General features: G+C 36.6%; 1 protein-coding gene across 7 annotated transcripts; it reads right to left on the bottom strand.

Annotated features, from left to right (window-relative positions):
- Nucleotides 1-346: 346 nt before the first annotated feature.
- Nucleotides 347-21,203, bottom strand: LOC112567179 (ADP-ribosylation factor GTPase-activating protein 2-like). Of its 7 annotated transcripts, XM_025243766.1 has the most exons (16): nt 21,065-21,203; nt 20,336-20,527; nt 19,778-19,909; nt 19,098-19,130; nt 14,696-14,867; nt 14,315-14,436; nt 13,894-14,036; nt 13,522-13,650; nt 13,030-13,203; nt 12,347-12,490; nt 11,209-11,259; nt 8,891-9,020; nt 8,124-8,333; nt 5,711-5,749; nt 4,287-4,291; nt 347-2,706 (listed from the first exon to the last, which is right to left on the bottom strand). In XM_025243766.1, the coding sequence occupies exons 1-14, from the start codon at nt 21,134-21,136 to the stop codon at nt 5,747-5,749; spliced, it is 1,707 nt and encodes a 568-aa protein (XP_025099551.1). In that variant the 5' UTR covers nt 21,137-21,203; the 3' UTR covers nt 347-2,706; nt 4,287-4,291; nt 5,711-5,746. The 7 variants fall into 7 exon arrangements, with proteins under 7 accessions (XP_025099551.1, XP_025099549.1, XP_025099550.1 ...); XM_025243764.1 differs by lacking the exons at nt 4,287-4,291; nt 5,711-5,749 and adding an exon at nt 6,868-6,892; XM_025243765.1 differs by lacking the exon at nt 4,287-4,291 and having other exon boundaries at nt 5,708-5,749.
- Between the last annotated feature and the right edge of the window lie 1,346 nt (nt 21,204-22,549).

The raw sequence follows: 22,549 nt of genomic DNA, 5'->3' as shown, positions 1-22,549 counted from the left end.
TGTGAGTCACTGCATCAAAAGGATGAGGAAGACCCTTATTAAATTTTAAACCACAAACTGTTAAGTTTTAGTTTCAGTCTGATGGACCTTGTGCTAGTGGTGGCAAAGGCAGCAGAACCGAGTTACCATGGCAACACACAGAGGAAAAACTGGCCTTCTCTACACATGCTCTGTAAAGTTCAGGTACTATTTTGTGCACTACCTGACAAAGTTAATGCCAGGTGGTGGAAATCCACATCAGTTCATTAGCTGGGTGCAGGGTGTTGCATGATGAGCACAAGTCGTTGCCAGCAAAAAGAAAAATACAAAACAAAAACACCTGACAACAAGAAAATAAAACAACATAACAAGCTTTTTGATGTTTAATATTAAAGATGAGCAGTGTGAAGTCCAGACTGGTACAATCCCTCCTTGGACTTGGTGACAATCCTGCCACAAGATTCATCTATGTGTAACAGGAAGCCCACAGTCTACTTTACTCTTTCATTACCTAAAATTGTGAAGTAAGCACTATACAACACTATACTTCATTAAAACCTAACTGCCTCAATCGTTTCTTCAACAATAAATTAGTTTTGAACACTATTATATTTTCAACCATCATAAAGTTTCTTGCCGATCATTAATAATCATTAAGTGGTCTGGATTTTACAAAAATCACAGGACTTACATTTTAGACAATATATGAAGTCATGGGATAAAAACATCAAGCCAGCTTCTGACACATTTCCTAGAAACAATCTGAGGTGGTGGTGGTGGCGGCTATACCAGAGGCAGTTTTAAAGGGCTACAAGCAAAAACCAGGGCACAGTCAGCCTCATGGTTGACATAAGAGGCTAGGCTCTTGTCTCCCAGTGGACAGTAGAACTACAGGGCAGGCTACTTGACCACCCCGACCCCCTCTACCATCCTCTTCCAGGCAAGCAAGATGCCTTACCATCTGTGGCTATCTTCAGAAGGGGGTGGGGTAGGATATTTTATGACTGATAAATTTTATGAGTGCTTAATGATTTATCTCTTAAAACAACGTTATAAATATGGAGTAAAAACTAAATATTTCTGCACCAAATGACATGCATGATGTTGGAGGAAAAGAAGCAAATTGTTGGAAATTATACATCTCATAATAACGCTCCCTGTCTGTTGTGCAAAGTTTCTGAAAATCCAGAACATGTACTTGCACCTCTCTGTCTGGCCCCCTCCCTCTCATGTCTGGTTACTACTCTACTCATCAGCCAGCTTTTCATCTTTCAATACAGATAGCACTGAGCGAGTAAATCCCACCAAAAAAAAAAAGAGTACCAAAACAAGACCACAAAGCAAGCAGCAAAAAAGGATAGCTGAGAAATGTCATTAAAATCTACGATGCTGCACAGAAGAGGACAACGCGATAATTCAAGCCTTCTGCACATTACATTACTGGTGACAAGGTTGGCATTTTATCATAAACATCCAAAAATATGGATCCAATTAAGCCTTGCTTAAGACATAGACATTCTTATTCCACAAGAGTTTCAGACTTTTAAGGTACCTGTGATCAGCACAATTTCATTACTAGCAACCACTTTCTTGTGTCATTGACAAATAGCATCATCAGTGACTGACGTGCGCACGCACAAACACACACAGAAAAAACACCCCATGTTGAAAATATTTATATCAAGTAACCCTAACCTTAAATTTTTATGAAATTAATTCGTAATGGTTTCACTTTAGCAATATAGAAAAAAAAGTCTTTGATTACAACTTATTAAATTTTGTCTTCATATATACATACATCTACAGTCATCAAATGCTACAGAGGATGGCACACAACAGGCCTCCAATAAAAACCTGGAGCAGCCACAATTAGTCGCCCACCCACCAACCCTCCAACCCTAGTCAGAATGCCAAGCATGTCTTGGGGTCATTGCTGATATCAATTCACTCTTTCCTTTTCACCTTGTGCCTCCCATCTCTAGGTCTCATAATTTGTATTTTTTTTTCATTTTATATTTTTTTCTAACCACCAGCAGATTTTTCTGGGTGGCACCTCTATAAATTCCTGCTCCTCTGCTAAAACTTCATTATCATCACACTCTTCCGTTGGAGAGATACACAGCAGATGAGACATTCTTCCTTTAACACTTCAAGATATTTGCACAAAAAGTTAAAAAATAAAAATAACTTGAATGATTTAACCCTTTCCCCCCACCTAGACAAAATCGTAATATTTCATAGGGCTATTTTTACACATATCTATAGGATACATCAAAAATGTATTCAAGAAGTGATGTCTTGTAAACTTGAAGCTTCACATGGGTTGCCTGAGGTTCAACATTCCTGCCTGTAAATGTTGAGAGATGTTAAGAAACGCGGACTACACTGAGGCTAGCAAGCATCACCAGACAGCCCTTTATACAACATTCATATCTTCCCCTGTGCCTCTGTAATGTGCATGGTCTGGTGAACACATGAGCCACTGCTGTCAACAATGTGAAGAAGCAGTCACACTGAATGATTTTGTCCAGCAGTCATAACACTCGTACTTTTATAATATAAACCATAGTACAACTCTCTCCCACTGAAACTAATAATTCATGTAAGTCTAGTAAGTCTCTTTCGGTTCACTTCAGATGACAAGAAGCATGATAGAATGCTGTGTCCTTGGTTTGTTTTACTGTTTGAAATGAAATACTTCTGCCATCACTAGCTTCCCATTCGGTCCTGCACAGAAATAAAAAATGGCATTTGATGACAATGAAATGAACTGGCGAGTGAAGGCACATAAAGAGTGTATGCTATTTGGAAGATGAAAAATATTCTGAGTTGTTCACGCACTGAAACACTGAGTGTGCATTGAAACACTAGCCACTGGTCAATTTGACGATGTGTAAGTTGATCTGACCACAGCCCAGAGTCGATTCAACCATAGATTGTACAAGTTAATATACAGTGTTGTGACACATTCATTGCTTTTTGTACCAAAGTAGAAACACTGAGAAAAAAATAATGAAAGTAGCATGAAGTGGTGACTGTATCAAAATATACCTGTCCACCTACATGTGTGTGCAAAGGATGCACAATTTCAAGAAATACAATGTTTGCAAACATTAGTGCAGCTAGTTCATTGTTTCTTATGCACACACAAACCAGGCACACACCCATCTGCTTATGCATGCATGCACTCACTGACATACACACGTGCGCACTTGCAAGCATGCTCTATATGTGCAAACATTCTCTCCTCAATGTCCTCATGCATAAGTACCTTTCTGTATCTCAAATGCTACAAAAGTTCTACCATTCTAATCACAAATAATTTATATTTTATCTTGCTGTGTTGATTAGAAACATTATTCAAGTAAAAGCTCCACCAACAAGGGTGATATGAACAGCATCTTTCAGGTATTGCAAATAGAAAATAGAAAATTCTGATGAGACAGGTAATTAAGCAAAAGCCACAATACACCAAGCCCCGTAGGAGTCAAACAAGGGGTGTTTTTCATATGCCACATGCACACATGTGAATAAAAACAAACAGAAATCAGGCAATGGGTATGCAAGCAGACTACTTACCAGCAAACACCACCCAGTTATTTTGTCAATTCTACATGTAAACAAGCAAAAAGTATTTCTCAAGCAATAATCCTCTACTGCATGCAACAATGAGCGTATGTCATGTCAAAACAATACTGCTTCACTGAATATCAACATACACTGCAGAACAAGATTGCTATACAATAAGGAAGCTTGATACAAGAAATGGAATGTTTAAAGAAAGAAAAAACAAAAAAGAAACAACAGGAAAAAAAATCAAAGAAAGAAAGCAGCCTCTGTAAAATTCTGAGAATGTGTACTCGTGTCCAAAGCTATATCTGTCAGACGGTAAGGCAAGTAACTTCATGAAATCAAAGTTACGTTAGTGGTACACCAGGTTTAAACTATTTTGTGTGGCCAAAGCTTCATTTCTAAAATGTAGACATAGAAACACTTCGAGTATTGCCTTACTCAAATGCCAAGAAACTAGAACATTGTATGCACTAAGTACCAGACCCAAGTTTCGAGGATTTAATTAGTTAACGATGGAATGGAAGTCAAGTCTGGGCTGCCATACTAACAAGGAATTACTGTCAAACACCTCAAATATGTTATTTTCTTCTGTCAAGATCCTTCCAAAAAGATTGGACTGATGTGTTTCTTTGTTAATGAAATATTTTAAAATCCTCAAACACTGAACTGAAATGCCTCTGGCGATCTCTCAGTTTTTCCTTAAATTGCCTGAGCTGTATGCTGCCACCCTCAACTGTTTGTCCCAGTGCAGGACTCTCCATAACCTATCATGCCCTTCCTAAACAGTCTTTATAAATGGTGCTGCTGAAGGGAACTCTTCATCTCTTGTAGGTGTGCCTTACGAATGGTTTTATCTGTACAGGTGCATGTTTTGTGTTTTGCTATGATACATCACTTGCTTAATCCTTGTCTTGTAGCTAGCACTTGTTCCATTTTTTGTTGTTGGGGGGGTAACTAAAGACACTTCTAAAATAATAATTGCTCCTTAGGATTTAGGAATTTGGTCATTTGTCATTTAATAATATTAAAGTTATTCATAAAACAAGTACTCCTGCTACAGAGATTCAAGGTGCATGCATTACAGAATTCACGACCACATGTACAGGCATATATACGCAAGCACAAACACACTGTGGCAGGAGAAAAAGATAAAATTTCAGAAACATTTTGAAAGAAGCAATAACAGATTTCCCACGAATGTCGAGCAGCAGTTTGTTCCAGGTCAATGGGGACCAGAAGAGGATTGGTCAGAAGGAGGTGATATAGATGTGTATATGTAGGTAGGGTTCTGAATGCCATCTCAAATATTTTGTGAAGCAAATTTTTTTAGCACTGGAATGGCCTTAACAAACAAAGTCCTCAAAAACATGAAGATATCTTCTCGTCACTGATGATATTAGTTTGGAGGAAAGGTCCTTCACTAACCCCCCTTTCCACATGAATGTAGGCACACTAAGTGTTAATAAGCGTGTAACCTTTACCAATCAAATTATTGCCTTCTGCTCACTGTTACAAACACTTGATGCTTCACTGAAACCAAAAGTTTAACAAGTGGAAGTGTGGAAGAAGAGGAAAGTCGTGCAACAGTTTGCAGCTTAGGGAATGCAGATTATTCTGCTTGTGGTACAAATAAACATAAAAATTAAAAAACATCTTCACACAACATACTTTTTATATGAAGAAGCAACCGGTTACACTTGTAATATTGCTAATTCTAGATTGTCAAATTGTGTAAGAAAAAATTGTATGAATGGCAAAAGAAAAATACACATATAATGCATCTAAAATATAGTTAACAAGAAGATATTAAATCTGATTAAATAATGTAGCTTGCGCTGATGTGGGCATTGTCTAGCTCTACATCTGAAAATGCACTAATCCACACTCATAAAACCATTTATCAAAGTGACCAGCATTCAGTGGAATGCTAAACAATGGGTGCAAATGTAGATAGGATGTGGATGGGACTTTAGTGTTTAAGAGATGACCGTGCTGCAATTACAGCCAGATCCAGATACAAAGCTATAACTGGTTACTCTACACAAATAATCAGTTCCATGAGTGTGTACGATTAGTCTCATTACTCAGAAAAATCAAAGCAAATGAAAGCAGACTGGCATGCATGCAATTTCTTTTCACAACACAAAGAACTTACTGGTTTTTTTTTAAAACAAAATCTGTGTGATATCAACCATTACTGCAAGAAAATGAAAACATCAAGCAGATATTAGGAAAACCCACCCTGAAAAAAAAGTCTACCCTCAACCTGTAATGCAGTACACCACAAAATCACCCAACCAACAGACCAGCAAGCCACTTTTAAGGCTAAAAGCAGAATTTTATATGTACACACATTACTTTATGGTATTATCTATAACTAATAACTAAAGGGTCTGCATAATCATGTAGTGTAGTTGACAGAATGTATTTGCAAGGTAAGTATCCTACCAAAGAATAAAAAAACAAAACAAACAAAAACAACAGTAGCCACTAGATGTATTACACTGTCATATGAAATAGCTGACTGATGACAAACATAAACAGATGTCATTAAAATGTAGTGGGGGTCAAGTCTGGCTACCAGCAACAATATATATATAAAACCTATGATATCAAAATAGAGGATGAGAATGGCCACTGACAACACCAGAAGACCAAAATGCAAATGAGCAACAGTGACCAACAATGATATTGTTGAGATCTATCAACAGCAATCCTGCTACACCTAGACAAGATAGTGGCTACTGATAGTGACAGACACTGCACTGACACAATAAATGATTAACACAATGATCAGGACACTAAATAAAACCTTTGTTGGTGTTTATATTCCATACAGCACTGAAGTAAAAGTCTTAATGATGCTGATGTAAAAATTATTGCACTTTAACTATGTGCTCATCTTTCAAAAATAGACCAAAGATACAACTCTGCAAAAGTTAGTTTGCTTGAAATGCAAAATACCTTGTTAAAAAAAATGTAGTCCTAAATCAAATGACTTTATGGGGCTTGTGACTTAATCCCATTCTACTTCTAAAAATATCAATACTTGTATGACAGCATTCTATAACAAAAGATAGTAAGCACAAAATGCACATCATTTATCCATTCAATCATGCATGCAAGTATGTGTACACATGTACATCCCCCCTTTCCCCCCATGGTGTCTTTTCAGTACAAAGGTCAGTATCTAATAATTAAGACTCATTGCATCAGAAGCAGACACTTATAAAACTCAAAGCTAGCAAAGCATAGTCCAGCTGTGGAGTGGAGTCAGGCAGAAAAAAATACCATCAACCATCCCCAACAAATTACCTCTGCTCGGGGACTACTTATTCCTCTACACGTGGCCAACACAACAAAACAACAATCAAATGAAACACAAGTAAACTGCAAGCATATACACATTTACAACTAGAAGACTCTACATTGCAAGAATGCCAATCTATCTATATTGCAATACTCTAAGAAGAAATAAATCAATGTCAACTAAATGTTGCAATATTAAAAGATTTAAAACATGCCTGTCATTTACAGTATAAGCACAATGCATAGTAAACTGGCAAAGAATAAAGCAAGTAAAGATAAATAAGGTGTATCTAATGTAAAGAAACACAAGGTGTGTCAGGAAACTGAAAGTCAGTTCAATGGAAGCAATTCCAATTCTAAGAGAAAGCATAGTTAACCAGACATTTTTCACCGGTTGAGGTTAGAGCTTTGATTGCTCTGATAGATCAGAATTTCAACAGATAATGTGCCAGGTGACTCTAATACTGATAAAGATTTGTAAATCACCTTAAAAATGTCCTAGGTATAAAAGAGACAATTGCTTACTAATGACAACACCTGTGTGTAGGTATTAATTCATGATCATTAAACTGCACGTGACACTGTTAGTGAACCTAAGTTGTGGACACCACTAAAGACTAACTCAGGTCAAATAAAAATGATATCAATAAATTCTATTATGGATGGTTCCATCGTGAAAGTACCTGCCAAATACTGACATGAACACAGATCAAGACCACCAGTCATTATTGTATAACTGGGGCTGGGAACTTTCTCAGCAAAACAAAGGTGTCACTAATTATTGACAGGGAGCTAAGTGAGACAGTAAGAACATGGAAATGAAACAGACACTAACAATGGAAATAAAGTGGCATAAGCAAAAGAATGTTATTAGTCAACTAAAACTGACAGGAAGACATCAGCCAAAAACAGGAAAGAGGATTCACATGGCTAAATGAAGCTAAACTTACTAAGCCAAGAAAAACTATTCCAAACAATGATAAATACAACAGAAATAACACTGACATATCACATTGTCCAATGCATTACACCAAGCTGCCAATGAAGTACACAGAACTCAAGATCTGTATCATTATAACCAAAATTGCACAAAGATAAGTGTCCTACAACATTCCTACTTTATATTAATAAATAAGATAAACTCTTCACAGTTTGGCATTATTTCCTCATTCATAGCGTAAATATGGTTTCTAGATGACACACATTTTACTGAGCTGTCAAGTGTTACAACTGAGAAATAAGCAGAATCTAAGAGTTCTCACCTGTAAAGAGGAAACAACACCGTTGGCAATTGTGGAGAGACGACCAGCGACTTTGGTGATGCCTTGGCGCACACCATCTTTGATATCCTGAAGATCTGGTGTTGATGAGTAAGATGAGCGTGACGTAGTTTGTCGACCAGTTCCAAAAACATCATCACTAGAGATGCCTGACTTGCCCTCCAAACGAGCAAGATTCTGCTTTACATCCAACTGTTGAAAATAGCAGTCAGTGAATGCTATGAAATTTTGGATCTCACCATTCCAATACATAACTTCAAGCTCAGAAAAACCTATTCCTAACCCTGGAAAAAGTGATGTCTACAGGTATATACACACACACATATATATACATTTGCGTGCATGCAAGTTCCTGCATACATTCAATTTTTTTAAAAACTATGGGAAAAAAGGTAGCACTGTGACTTTTAGGTTGCTGGGGACCACAAGCTTTTCTTGTGAGGGGACTGATGCCTTAATTTTTCAAACACCTAAGGATGTCAGGTACCCACTTCACAGCTGAGTCAACTGAGGGAAATACACTGCAACAAATGGGTATCGAATTGGCTAGTGTTTGTGTTCGGACAGTAGACTATCTGTGTCCCGACTAGAAGTGTGTTATAGTACAGTCAAATACATGTATGCATATTCAGGTAACCATTTGCCTACAAAAGTACCTGTACAGATTTTTAGCTGCAAAAATCCAATTGTCAAGATGTGCATTAGTGCAATTAGAGTATTGCCTGACAATAACAAAGCTTTTCACATACATCTGCATCTCTGTTGCCAAAGAACTGGTCTGAGGAAATAGCTTTGGCATTTGCATATTTTTTCTTGTCCTCTTCAGACATGGTGATTGAAGAGTTGCTGTCTGTCACTGTCCTGCGACTTCTGCTAGATCTATTGACAAAAAAATAAATCCAATTTTGCAAAAACTTTCGTATACTGAGAACTTACTCTAAATAATACATAATGCAGTATTGGACAAATGTTCATAAACAAAATAATAAAAATTTCTGTAACACATTTGTTAAAAAAGATCTTTGCCTGGTTTGCAGTATGTTTCATTTTTGTTAAGTAATGGCAAGAAACTCTCCCAAAATGCATGCATGCATTCATATATTTATCTCTTCAATCATATCTCACTTGATGGGAACAGGAAAAAATTAGCTAGGGGTGCAGGGTACATAGCAAGATCTAAACCTTTTCAAACTATGGTGCTAAAGAGCTTGACACATTAATTAGCATTGGCCTTTCAGCCACAAAAACTAAGAAATAAAAATAGCTTTAGTACAAAGAAATATACTGCATAAGAGAACAGAAGGGCAAGCAGAGGTGTTCAAGGTATTCAACATCTTGTGAACTCTGCTTTCTCACTCACTAGTCAAGGGACCTGCTGTAAGATTCCTGCAAAGAACTTGAAAAGAGTGGAAGGAAAGAAGAACTCTTTCTCCCATTTGTTCAGTGATTCACTCATCCTTTGTGAATACTGCCTTCACTAGATCTTATTACAAGCTGTCACATCAAAAAGATTTTCCAACAAAAGCACGTCCTCTTAATCTTTACAAAATCCTCCCACCCACCCCCCAATTTTTGCAAAAAAAAACCCAACAAAAAACAAACAAACCAACCCCCCCCCAAAAAAAACAAAACAAAACAAAACAAAAAACCAACCAAAAACCAACAGTTATGTCTTTTTACATTCTAGAAGTACTTTTTAGATCTCCCCTCTGAAAACCATAAGTTTGGGCCTAATAGTGCCCCGACAGTCACATATTTCTGTCTGGTTTCCACCACTGTATCGATGATTTGTCTGATGTCCAACATACATCTCTGTGTTAAATTATTATTTATTTAGAACTCTTTTCCTCAAAATGTTCATCAATTCTTTAAAACAGACTAAAATTAAAGTGAAATGTTGCAATGGTAGGGACTGTATGCAAACATGCATTGTTATGAAAAAGATAACTGTAACATTGCTCTGATTGGAGTGCAAAGATTATCAACATATCCAAGAACAGAGCACTCTCTCATCCTTAAGACTACAGAAGCCAATATTTCTGCTACAAATTAATTCAGATACACACCCGAGCTCAACATCAAGATGGGTGGCCACTGTGATGACAAACATTAACAATCAATATGCACAAGATGAAGTCCTGAACAAAACCAAACATAGACCAAGCAAAGCTTTCTACTGATGAATGAAACTGTCAAGAATAAGTAATGCATGCACGGCATGACAAATGGTAAAACCTTGCCTATAACAATGATGGCAGTAAGCAAATATAGATTCATATGTGTATGCATGCACACTGACACCAGTTGTTTCTGTCTGCTAATAAGAACTATTAGATGTACTTGGTAATGCTTACTACTTGTAGCAACAATACCACAACAGATAGTATTGCAGTAACATCAGATTAGGTCTATATTTTTAAGAATAAACCTTAATGAAGAAACTTGGCAATGATCTGGGCAGACCTTACTAGCAAACTGAAACGCTGGATAAACAGACTATAGGGAAGATACTAATTGCAAAGCGTACAAGAGGACTGCTCCAATAAGAACTATTGACACATTTTCTACAATAGCAAGCCAGAATGGAAAATGCCAAAAAATGTTCCTTAGCTTTAAGTTCAATTTTTTGTCATCCTTCACTGAACATCTTTCATGGTTTAATGCCTGCTATTCTATGATTACTAGCACCTACTGCCAACTAAAAGCAGCTTGTATTCTAGAAAATACATGACAGCGGTAAATTAATAACAACAACAAAGTATGCATCCTTTTGCTTTTATCAGATTGCAGAAATGCATTGCAACTACAGGGAGAGAAAAACTTTGCAGTGAAATACTTTGACATACGAGACCAACTGTGTGTCAAATACGTGTGCATGTATACACACACCTAAAGGGACAGAAGCAATGATAGTATTAGCACTTAGAAAATGTTTTCCTGCAAGGAAAGCACAGAAAAGCAGAAACAAGTAGAAGTTTCTGTCTGCACTGCAATCTGACATGACCACCACACACGTGCAAGTGTACCATCTGTGCATCCAAAACAGTGTCAACCCAACATGAATTACCCTGTGGAGTCATTGTCATTTGAGTCTAACGCTTGCTCCTCTTGTGACATGCTGGCAACACCAGTCAGACAATGTTATAAATTTCTCATTGTTTCATTTCTGTTCTATCTCTTCTCTCCATTCATGCACACAAAAATTAACAATTAAAAACAAATTTGTACAGGGCATGAGCTCCTACCCAGTCCATTCCCACTCCCCTAGCCTTATACACAAAACTGACTGTAAAAATAGTATGTTTAATCTGTACTGTATAACAATACCTGTGTAACTACATCTAGAAAGACTTTTAACCATTAATCAGTATGTGTGTATCAGAAATGGAAATGATAACAAGTCATCAAATTCTTGATGCTATTACATAAGAGTGTGTACATTATTGAACTTATCGTGTTAGCAAACAGCCTTCAAGAAAACAGACGGCCTGTACTACACCAAAAACCACCAGCCTATTCTGACTAAAAACCATAAGGGAAACACAGAGCTTTGTTCTGAGAGTGAAATCACCTTAAAGATGACAGTTTTCAAGAGGAAACATATTATTACCAAAAATCTCCCACAACATAAAAAACAAAACAAAAGGACTGTCAGAAAGAACACCAGACATAGAAGGTTTTGACCTCAATGTGAGATTTGTTTAATGGCTCAACTCTGCACATCTGTGTGTATGATGGTACATATGCTCAGCATACTGTGTCAATTTACACAATATTTCTATATATCATGCAAATGGAAACTTTTATCCACTATGATGCACCCACAAAATTATCAAGCTTAGTTAAGAACGCATACGTTGGATACTTAATATTTCTATGACACTTGTTAGAGCTATCATTTGCTCATGAGCAACACGTGAAAATTCCCTGGCTGTTCATATACATCTGTAAATCCCTTTCAAGGACTGTTAATGTAAATTAAAAAATTTTATCATTTCTCTGACTTTGGGAAAAAAAAAACCACTACACAAAAATGAATTTCAAAGCGCTGCACTTTAGTTTGGAAATACCTACTGAAAACTGTGCTGGACACTGGAGCAATTCTTTACACCTAATCCCTCTTCCTGAACATTTGCAGGGCTTCTCAGATTTTTAAAAAGATATGACAGTGACAGAGGAAGGGAAACTAAAATGCATGACCCAACCTGTCATCAGATTTGGGAGCTATTGGCTCAGACAAGCTGCTGGACTGTTCAAAAGTGTCAATGTCCCATGAGCCCCCTTTGTTGGCATTTCCCCAGCCAAAATCATCCATTCGTGACCGTCGAAGACTGTCACCACCTCCTCTTCTGCAAATAGAAAAAATTATAAAAGAAATATAATTACAAATTCTTAATGACAAAAGCAGAAGCATTTTAATGTGAACATGAAAAACATGACAGAGTATTATTGTATACAAAAATAACACGTTCCCTAAGGCTATTCCATGTAATACAACAAATCTTGTAACTGATTGAATAATATTAATATTGCTCTAATATTTTCACCATTCTTGAAAGAAGCTTGACTGCTGGAGAACCTTGCCACTTATGTCTGACTTGCTCACTTTAAAAGTCAATTATCAGACTCACTTTAACAATCTGTACTACTCAGATACTAACATGTGACATGCTCCCTTTAATGATCATCTGCACTATTTAGGTACTCATGTCTGAAACAGTGCTCACTTTGATCATCTGTGTTACTTAAGTATAACAAAAGTCTGAGTATAAGGTCTCTGATCTAGGAACTTTTGTACTGTTATGCCACAAACATGACAGAAACTTCTCCATTAAGTGAACCATAACATTTGCATGAAAGAGACTCAACAACCAGCAGCAGCACTAACTTGGAAGACAGTCCCGACATGGCATCCAATTCATCTTCGAAGAAGTCCCTGTCTCGGTCACGGGTGGAAGAACGAGTGCTGTAAAGATCCAAATCCTGGTCCTTGTTTCTAGAACGGCTTGGAGCTTCTTGTTGTATTGTCTGCATGTCGCTGATGGCAGAGTGGCTAATGCCCCTGAAAATCATACCACACATTCATATAGAATTGGTCACACAAAAGAGTGAACCATCTTAGGAAATGACAAATAGGTCAACTTTTTCTCATCATAAGAAAATATTAAAGTAGTAAAAATTATCAGGCCCAGCCGATGTGCTTTTAGTGTTTTGAAGCTTTGCTTCCTTCCCTAAAACTATTCACTTTTAGTTCTGGCAGCTTGTTTAAACATCAGCTAGTAGATAGTTATATGTATGAAATTTGCAGAAAGTAAAGAAATTAACTTAAATGTCAGCTTGTTGGTAGCTAAAGGTATAAAATTCTCAAGAAGAAACCAACTTATTGGAGATGAATCCCATGCCCAGACGTTCCAGCTGCTGTGCTTTCTTGGGATCAGAGGCTTTGAGCTTCTCTTCCTGCTTTTTTCGCTCAAGACTCATATCCTGGTATGCTAGCCGCATTGAGGCCCTGCAGCAGATGACAACTAAATTTTGGAAATATTGCAAATGCAAGAATAGAACTTAAATTCTCGGCAAAGTGTATGCTTGCTGCTCTAAGAAGAAACAAACTGTCATAGAAAAACCAAACTCTTCTTTTCTTTGTCCTTAATAAAATCTGGTAAATGTGATTTAAGTGAAAATGCTCCTTGACAAAAATAAAATTTTCAGCTAACACAAAATCCTTAGCAAATTTTTAGAGGCAGATCTTTACATTTGCTTCTCGCGCTCCTCCTGTGTCCGTGCTTCATGAATAGCCTGGTTCTTTGCATATTCTTCTCGTTCTTTATCCAGCTGTTGTGCCCGTGTCTCTATTTCGTTAAAGTTCGCCTTCACTTTCTGGGCTCCCAGACCCTTCTGTTAATGGAGAACCAAAAGAAGCATATAGATTTTATATCAAAGCAAAAAAGCTGCAGCAGGTACGAGATAATTAAGCTATGAGACATCTGTTAAGGTACATGAAATATTGCAGTACTTTACCTCATGTAACATTCAATCAATATTATGCTGGATCAGATCAATCTCCGAGCAAAATAATTTATGCTATTTAACTCACAACATGTGATTCTTCCTAGATATAATAACTCTGAAATAGAGAGTTTAGTCGCACATTAAATTTTGTGCTGAGTACCAACCCCTTTCTTAGCAGCAGCAGGTTTCTTGGCCCCAATAATTGTTTTGCGAGGCTCAATCTGTGCAGCTGCCTGAGAAGGTGATGTGCTCAGGGCTGCCTCTACACTTGGTCCTACATCTGATTCTGAAAGGACAAATGGCACACACATACGAAGACAAGTCAACAGTTTCTGTACCCCTCCCTTTCTCACTTCCCACACCTCATCTGACAAATGAGCCTTTTGAAAGGATGGGGGGACCGTAAAGAAAAATGTATGATCAAATTTATGCTGCAACAAATGTTATCTCCACTCAACTTCCTGTCTAACAGGCATTCATGTTAAAGTTATCTCAGAAAGGTAAGTTTTCCAAAAGCAAGCAGACTCCCATGTAAGGGTACATACCCTTAGCATTCTCACCGAGTGTTCCATTCTTGACAGGTTCAGGAGCTGATAGCTTTTGATCTGCTGCTATCGGGTAATCTTCTCTAAATGTGTCCTTTGTGTGTTCAGAAAAAAAGTCCACCTCAGCTTTGGCATCTGGTGAAGTAGGTTCTGAATGGACATCAATGTGTAACTGAAGGGAGAAAAAAACACATCTTCAATTAGTTCCCATTTGTTAGAAATACATATAGAAAAAAAAGTGTAAACAACTCCAAAGTAACATCTTTTGTCAAATGCATTCTGTGTACAGCTCTGTGACAGCACAAAATTAAAATTAAAAAATAATTTCAAAGAAAAATAACAGAATTTCTATGTATGGTAACAGTTATAAGCATCTAAAATCTCCAGAAAGAGGATTTTCACCACTCCACCGCAACATATATGAAGAAACAAAAACTGTGAATTTCAGAGCCCACATTTACTTTCAGAAATTGGATAGATATTCGATGTGTCAGTCTTTGACTAAATAGATACAAATCACGGGTCTTTCAATTTCCATAACACAAATTTCATGCGTCAAGTTTTAAAAAAATGTGTGCAGTTTTTTTTTACTTTCATTCATTTAAATGACTTTAAACATACTGCAGAAAAGTAAAATTAAGGCCAGTCCTCCTATTTTAAGTGTAAAATAAAATCCATTCCAAACTAGCTTTTTGGTTCAATGAATTTTCTTTTAAAATGAATTATGAATTACCAATAATTTCAATCTTCATGAATGTATTAGTGGTGACATTTTATGTCAAAAATTAGTAGACCAATGCAAACATGATCTGAAGAAACAGAAGAATTTATGCTTTAAAATGCTGCTAGTGTTTTTTGAACAGTTGCAGCATGTGTGACAGTGCTAAAGGACCCACTACCATCATTGGAACTACAGCAGTTTTAGGATTTGGAATTTTTTTCTGGGAAAAAAAAAATCCCCAGTTAACCCTGAGCATACTTGGGATAACCTGGTTTGACTCAGATCCAACATTAAACTAAAATACTGCTCAGTCTGTATTCCCTTACAAGATTCTGTACTTGGTCCCATCCTCTTTATCATGTATACCAAGCCACTTACAACTCTAATTCAATCTCACTCTGTATCTGATCAATCCTTTGCTGACAACACTTTGCTGTATACCAGCTGTTCTCCTTCTCACACACACACACTGCTATCCAGAGCATCCAAGACTGTATTTCTAAGATTAGACTAAGGATGACCCACACAAAGTTAAAACTAAATGACAAAAAAAACAAAAAAACAAAAACAAAAAAACCCGAAAACTTATTTTTTTCAAAGAGGAGAGCCAGAGTTTACCCTTTGCTGCCTGTCTCTGCTTGGGTAGACAATGCTGATGTTACTTTTGTTATTTCAACTCATAACTTAGGTTACATAATTCTGACAATCTCATGTTTACAGTACATACAACCCTTCATATCTTGATTCATTGCTTTATGTTCTACTCTTGTACTTCATCTTTATAGTGTTCAGTTTGCCTATATGTATCTCCCCATCCACTGTCTGTTATCTTTTATTTATCATAACCGGTCTGCACAGAGAGTGCAATCTATCTTGGTCATGATGCTGTGCATTACAAGTTTTCGCTATTATTATCCTTATTAACCATTTTTTGCACAAAATTCTGAGTTCAATGATGCCCACCATTAATACCAAAGAGGTTCATGCAAAATGAACATTTTTGATGGACAGTCTTTCCTTTTACTCAAGCCAAGACTATTCACAAGGCTCATAGAACAGTTTCTGCAACTGCTAAACAACAGTACACACAGTTGTTTGTCATTTACTGCTACAGTCACCTTGTTTTCTACAATACACAATACAATACAGGAAAAAACCCACTTTGATTTCCAAAAGCTAATTTTGCATAAAGGTGCAAATGTAAGAAAACATGCCAAAACAGCCCTAAAAAAATTAGCTCACTGTGACTTATTCTCATTAAATCTTAAAACCCCCCCCCCCCCAAAAAAAAAAAAAAAAAAAATCCAACCCTGCTGAGATCAAACGAATTGACAACAGATCACAAAGAAGCGATTTCCATCAGAGCCATGATGCTGTGATATCAAATTTGGAAAACAATGAAAGCCTGTGAAAATACTATGTGCCTTGCTGCATTCATCACCTTTCAGAAAGAAAATCCAGCAATGATGACTGCAGCAAGTCATATGACAGGCAGCAGATGGCTACATCAGTGATTCTAATATCCCACTTTATATGGTCTTAACAAGGATGCTAGCATAAACTGTCCCAAGCCTTCGGATGTTTATATTTTTGTACCATTTTTGCATGCATTTCTCTTTATCATACTCTTAGAGGCACTTCAGCTTTCGCACTAATAATAATAATATGGGAGTGCTATTATTATGCAGCATCAAAACAAAAGTGGGTGGCATTCTCTGCGATGACCAAAGATAAAGAAATAACACTTAATAAAAAGACTGGCTAATAATAACATCATGTGATACAAAGCACCTTCAGCCACTGGTTAAAGAGTTCACAGGTAATGCAAGTCAAACTAAGACAGTAAGTGTAAAGGCATACATAAAGATAATAAGACTATGTAAAACTGAACTGTGTTAATGCATAATGAAGGACAAGAGATCAAGCCATTTTGAATCATAATAATTGTAAAATAAATATATTTTCAGTGACCGTTTCAGTACTTTGAATCAGAACAGCAAATGTGATATGGAATAGTTCTGCTGTCTAGAAGCAGAAGAGAACAGTTGTCCATATATGACTATGTAGGAGGAATGGGCAAAATGCATGAGTCAGATGAAAAGTGCAGGTTTCAATCAGAAATATGGACAGACAACAGATCACAAAAATAGTGAGGGAGGAGCCATTAAAAATCAAGAGATATATCTGGTGAAACTTAAGTTTCGTGCTGAAACTACAAAGGGTTGTAAAGGTTGTACAAAGGTTGCCTACCCAAACAGAGACATGAAGATAATACTCAAATACTCCTCTTCAAAAAGATGAACAGAGACAAGCAGATAATATTCTAATATTCCTCTTAGAAAAGACAAGGGCTTGTCTTCATGTAGATTTAGCTTATTTTCGGTCAAACAGACCAACATCATCTGATATAAAGCCTTGATCGTTCTGGATAGCAATCTGTCTATGGGAGAAGAGCTAATACATAACTGACTAGCATCTGCGAAAGATTGGTCAGCAACAGAGTGTATGAAAAGAGAGCGGCTTGGTCTACATGATCAAAATGAAAGAACTAAGAACTGTGAACTTCACAGTGAATGGGCAAACATGCAGCCATCGTCTGGGATAACCCAAGCTTTACTTTTGATACCTAATATGCAGAGGAGGAAAGAAGAGAGAGAGAGGCAAAAACTAACATTAGATGCAAATTGTTAGTGAAGCGGCCAGTCCTTCATAAAACACCAACAGCAGCCCTCATTCTCCCCCCTATCCAAATATCACCTAACCAGTCACATGCAAATCCTAAACTGCTGAGTATCTCTCTCCCCCTCCTCTCACCCAAACAAACCCACATGTGCATTGATGGAAAACAAAATACAATGGTCTATAAAACTTATGAGGTAAAATTATACAGATAAAAATGAAATAATTGTAAATTTAACAAAAAGGACTAGCATGCGAATAGTGTTATTCAAACCTATAAAAAGTGTAAAATATTGAAATGTTTAGACCTTTTAAGTCATGCACAGCCCAAACTTCTCAAAATAAACAATACTACATAAAAAACCTTTAGACATAAACCCAAACATAGCAAACGAGCTTCTGAGGGATTGGGTTTACTTTGTCTTAAGTTTAATCATGTTGTCTAACCCATAACAAGATATTATAATATGGAACGTCTTTAACTTTTGGAATGATGGTTTTGTCATGATCATTGTGTGAAAATGCCATCCCCACCCCCTTGAGATGAAATATTACATCCCTTTGAGCACATTTTGTTGTTGCCCATGAATACATATTGTGCTGGTAAGACAAGATATGTAAGATGGAGAAGATGCCAGGTTTAGTTCAAAACTTCTAAACTGAAAAATGAATATTGCTTATATATGGGTCACAGTGCACAAAAAGAAGATGACAAGCATTATTAGCAAGCATCTTTAAATACTTACAGCACTTTTTAGAAAATCATAATCTCTTGTCTTTGATCAACAAAATAGGATAATCACTCCATGCTGCTCAACGCAAAAATCAACTTTATCTAAAAAGTTGCTCTTTTTTGATCAATCAGATATGTAAAATGTTTCTTAATGAAATGTTAATGTTTCATTTATGCAAAGCAGGGACAGAATATGTAAATAAAAGAAACCCAAGATATGTTAAAAATTCCCTCTGAGGTGGCATAAAAACAGTTCGATCATTGCCAACCTTAGTCTTCCCTTCTTTGTCTTCCAGGTGAACCTGTATGACAAAAGTTGTCATATGTCATCCACCCATCACATTAAAATATGGATTGTAAATTATGATGATGAGAGTAGGACCCTTTAAGTTCAAATAAAAAGCAGTTGTATTGTCACACAACCTGTAGGTATGATCTTTTCCCCTAAATTAGTTCACATAAGTCAATCTCTGGGCCAACAATAAGATTAGTGCTGCTGCAAAATCATCAAACAAACAAATTTGTAACAATCTCTTAGTAATAGTATTATTAATACCAATGTAACAGCTGTTGAGAAACTTCAAAGAATCTAGCAAAGACACAGCATATTATAAAATTGATATCCAAAAGTAGCCAAGATCTTGAATTGCTATGCACAGCCACTGTTAAGCCAAAGATGTTTCCTAAGATTTTTTTTCTGCAAGATCTTTACTCTGTACAATTATTTATTAGTAGCATGCACGTTTTTCAACATGTAATTATTATTAACCTTGTCACATTGTTAAATGACAGACACATGGCTTAAACGTTTATTTTACACGAGACAAAAAAATTAGCACAGAAGCAGCAGTCATATCCAATATGCAGCCACATAAAAAGCAGACCAACAAGAGTGAATAAAGTAGAAAAGACTGACAAAGATGCTGCAAAGTTTAAATAAAACAAGAACCTTTGTTCCATGAAGCCTCATAGCATGCTGAGCCTGAGACAAAAGCTTGTCACGGTAAAGTTTGGCAGCTCGGCTGTTGTACTTTTGCTGAGCATCAGTAGTTGTACAGCCATGCTCGCTGAAGAAAGACCGCTGGAAAATATATCACATAACCAGTCAAAACTGTTTTTACAGCTATGGTATAGCCGTACAATCAAATGCATAGACATATCTTATACCTTTTTGCCCCCACTGAGGTATAGGGCAGCAACCATAGACACACAATGATAACTTAATGGTTTATAATTTATAAAAAAAATAAACCCTCTGAAATTCCCACTAGAGAACAAATTAATTGCTAATTATAGCATGAATTTCAATATCCTAAGACCAAAAGAGCAAGAAAAAAAAATGTAAGTACACCATCACTAAAAAGAGCAAGAAAAAAAAATATGTAAGTACACCATCACTTTTTATTTTAAACTTAAATTCTGCAGATTTTGTCTTCTAAATGCTCTACATTTCTACAAGCTATTTCAGTCTCCTTCAGTGTCTACTAACTATATAAAAGGTACTTACTGCGGAAGCATTACCCCCAACTTGCATAGCTCTCAACTGCAGCCATGACCAGTTGGTATCCAAGTTGGTTGATTTAATGAATGTGACATGAACACCAAGAGAACGATGGACAGCAGAGCAGTCAATGCAAAGAAATACTCCATAAGTGCAGCTGGCCCATGTCGGGTTGTTGTTTCCACAATCAAAACATTGCTGTATAAATAATAATGTCAAAGTCTAGAACAAGATCTTTTTAATATTGTCGATGTACTGATCATTACTATTTAAATGTATAAACCTCGACATTAAAGTTTTGAACCAACAGCAGTGTACCCCAGAAAGAAAGTATGTGTACAAAACTCCATTTGCGTAAGTGTACGTATATTACTAACGATACTGCGTCAACTGTGCGAAATGTTTGATCAGCTGTCGTGTGTTTGTCAAATAGCAGCTCGACAAACAAAACTGCAATGCCCCCCACCCCTAATAAACACAGTTTTTGAAAGCATTTACACACAGAGGCAAAGCAGGAATCATCTGCCTCAAAATGTATGTTTTACAATATTTATATATATCGCCGATTTATTTGCTGGGGTTCTATTCAATGCTAGCTGCAATGATGAAACAACACGTAGCAAAGAAACACCACATGTACAAGATTATTTAAATGAATGTACATTAAATTAACAAAATTATAATATCTCGAGATATTAGTTAGATTTACGTTACAATACACAAATTTTCACTTACCTTGTTAGTTGGGACTGAACGCAGTCGCTTGAAAATCGCTATAATATCCGCCTTGCTCGGCTGGTCTGCCATGTTGGTGACGTTTCTAGCCTAATCTAGGTCATGTGACATAGCGCGGCCTCGGTATGGATTTCGCACTGAAAGTAACCGAGTGATTCTATTGGTCAAAATATTCATGATGTCTTCTTGTTTGTTTGTAAATATGACTACTCTTGGCTTTGACCGTGGTGTTTCAACTGTTCCTTCCCTTTTTAAAGCGTGAGTTTTTTCGCACAGTACAGATATTACTATATTAAAATGTATTCAATATGTAATGTAAACAAAAGAAATAACAACGGTGCATTGGTATTTAGCGTGGGCTCGGTCGTTCCCTGAGTAACGGTAACCAGTTTTAGATTTCAAGTGTATCAAAGAATTTAAGACTTTTCTGCCACGATAAGGTCCCATAAAGTTATTTCTGTAGATTTACAGTTTGTCCTTTCTGCTTAAAGGTACTGACCACAGTTCTCTGTCAGGAGTGGACAGGAGATATATATAGCCCTACCTTAACGCATGATCTTAATTTATATTTATACTCGATCGGTTTCAAACACGTATATATATATACGTACATGGTGTATACGTACTTCTCCTTGAAGATTAGAGATTAAGTACTCAATTCTCTTAATCTCGTCCAGAGATTATGATTCTTCAGAACTGTGTAAGCTTGCAGGCCTGACGAAGGGGGGGGGGGGGGGATCGAGTTACTGAATGAAATGTATAGATTTTGACAAATTGTAAGCATATAAAATATAATTACTTTATATATAATATATACTGGGAAAATAGTTTACAATTACAACGCAAGGCTCCTGGTCAAAATGGTATTTGTGGCAGAAGATTAAAGTTTGTCTGTGCGAACCATTTTCCAACACCTGTTTCAGTGCTCTCAAAATTCATTCTCAATCCCTTCTGCTTGGAATTTGTCTACTATTGTATCCTTTTTAAAGAAAGCATATTAATGACTAAATATATAGTGGCCTTAACATTGTTGATCATGAAAGTACAATACAGACACAAAAAACATGTCTTTATTAATCCTTTTCATGAAATTATTTTCTGCCATGTATTATCATATACATCAGACATTACATGATATCTCAAGTAAACATTGTAGAAGGGGTTTAATTAGTTGGGTGAGTGTTTATTTATGCAGAGAGAGACCTTGCCGATGCACGCCAACACACATGAAAGAACAATCGTTGCCATAGTTTTTTTTTCCTCTCTTTATTCAGCCGAGAAAACAAAACACAGGAGTGGAGAATAAGGGTGGGACAGAGGAAAAAGAACGGAAAAATGAAAAGAAGAAAAAGACAAAAACAGAAATAAGGGACAAATGCCAAACCAACTCGATCCTTGTGAAAGAATACCCTTTTCTCTCCTTATGAAAGAATACAAGTTGCCCTGAAAACACACACAAAAAAAGAAAACTTATATCACATAATG

The sequence above is a fragment of the Pomacea canaliculata genome, linkage group LG6 (assembly GCF_003073045.1).
Source record: "Pomacea canaliculata isolate SZHN2017 linkage group LG6, ASM307304v1, whole genome shotgun sequence".
In the NCBI taxonomy this organism is placed as follows: Eukaryota; Metazoa; Mollusca; class Gastropoda; order Architaenioglossa; family Ampullariidae; genus Pomacea; species Pomacea canaliculata.
This window is presented reverse-complemented; position numbering and strand designations above follow the sequence as displayed.

Excerpts from the sequence above, each read along its gene's own strand:
- LOC112567179 (XM_025243763.1), bottom strand. The coding sequence starts at position 21,136 with ATGGCAGACCAGCCGAGCAAGGCGGATATTATAGCGATTTTCAAGCGA. Across the intron at positions 13,651-13,893 it reads GAGGAGCGCGAGAAGCAAAT|GGCCTCAATGCGGCTAGCAT; the intron begins GTAAAGATCTGC and ends CATCTGCTGCAG. Across the intron at positions 13,204-13,521 it reads ATGGGATTCATCTCCAATAA|GGGCATTAGCCACTCTGCCA; the intron begins GTTGGTTTCTTC and ends TATGATTTTCAG.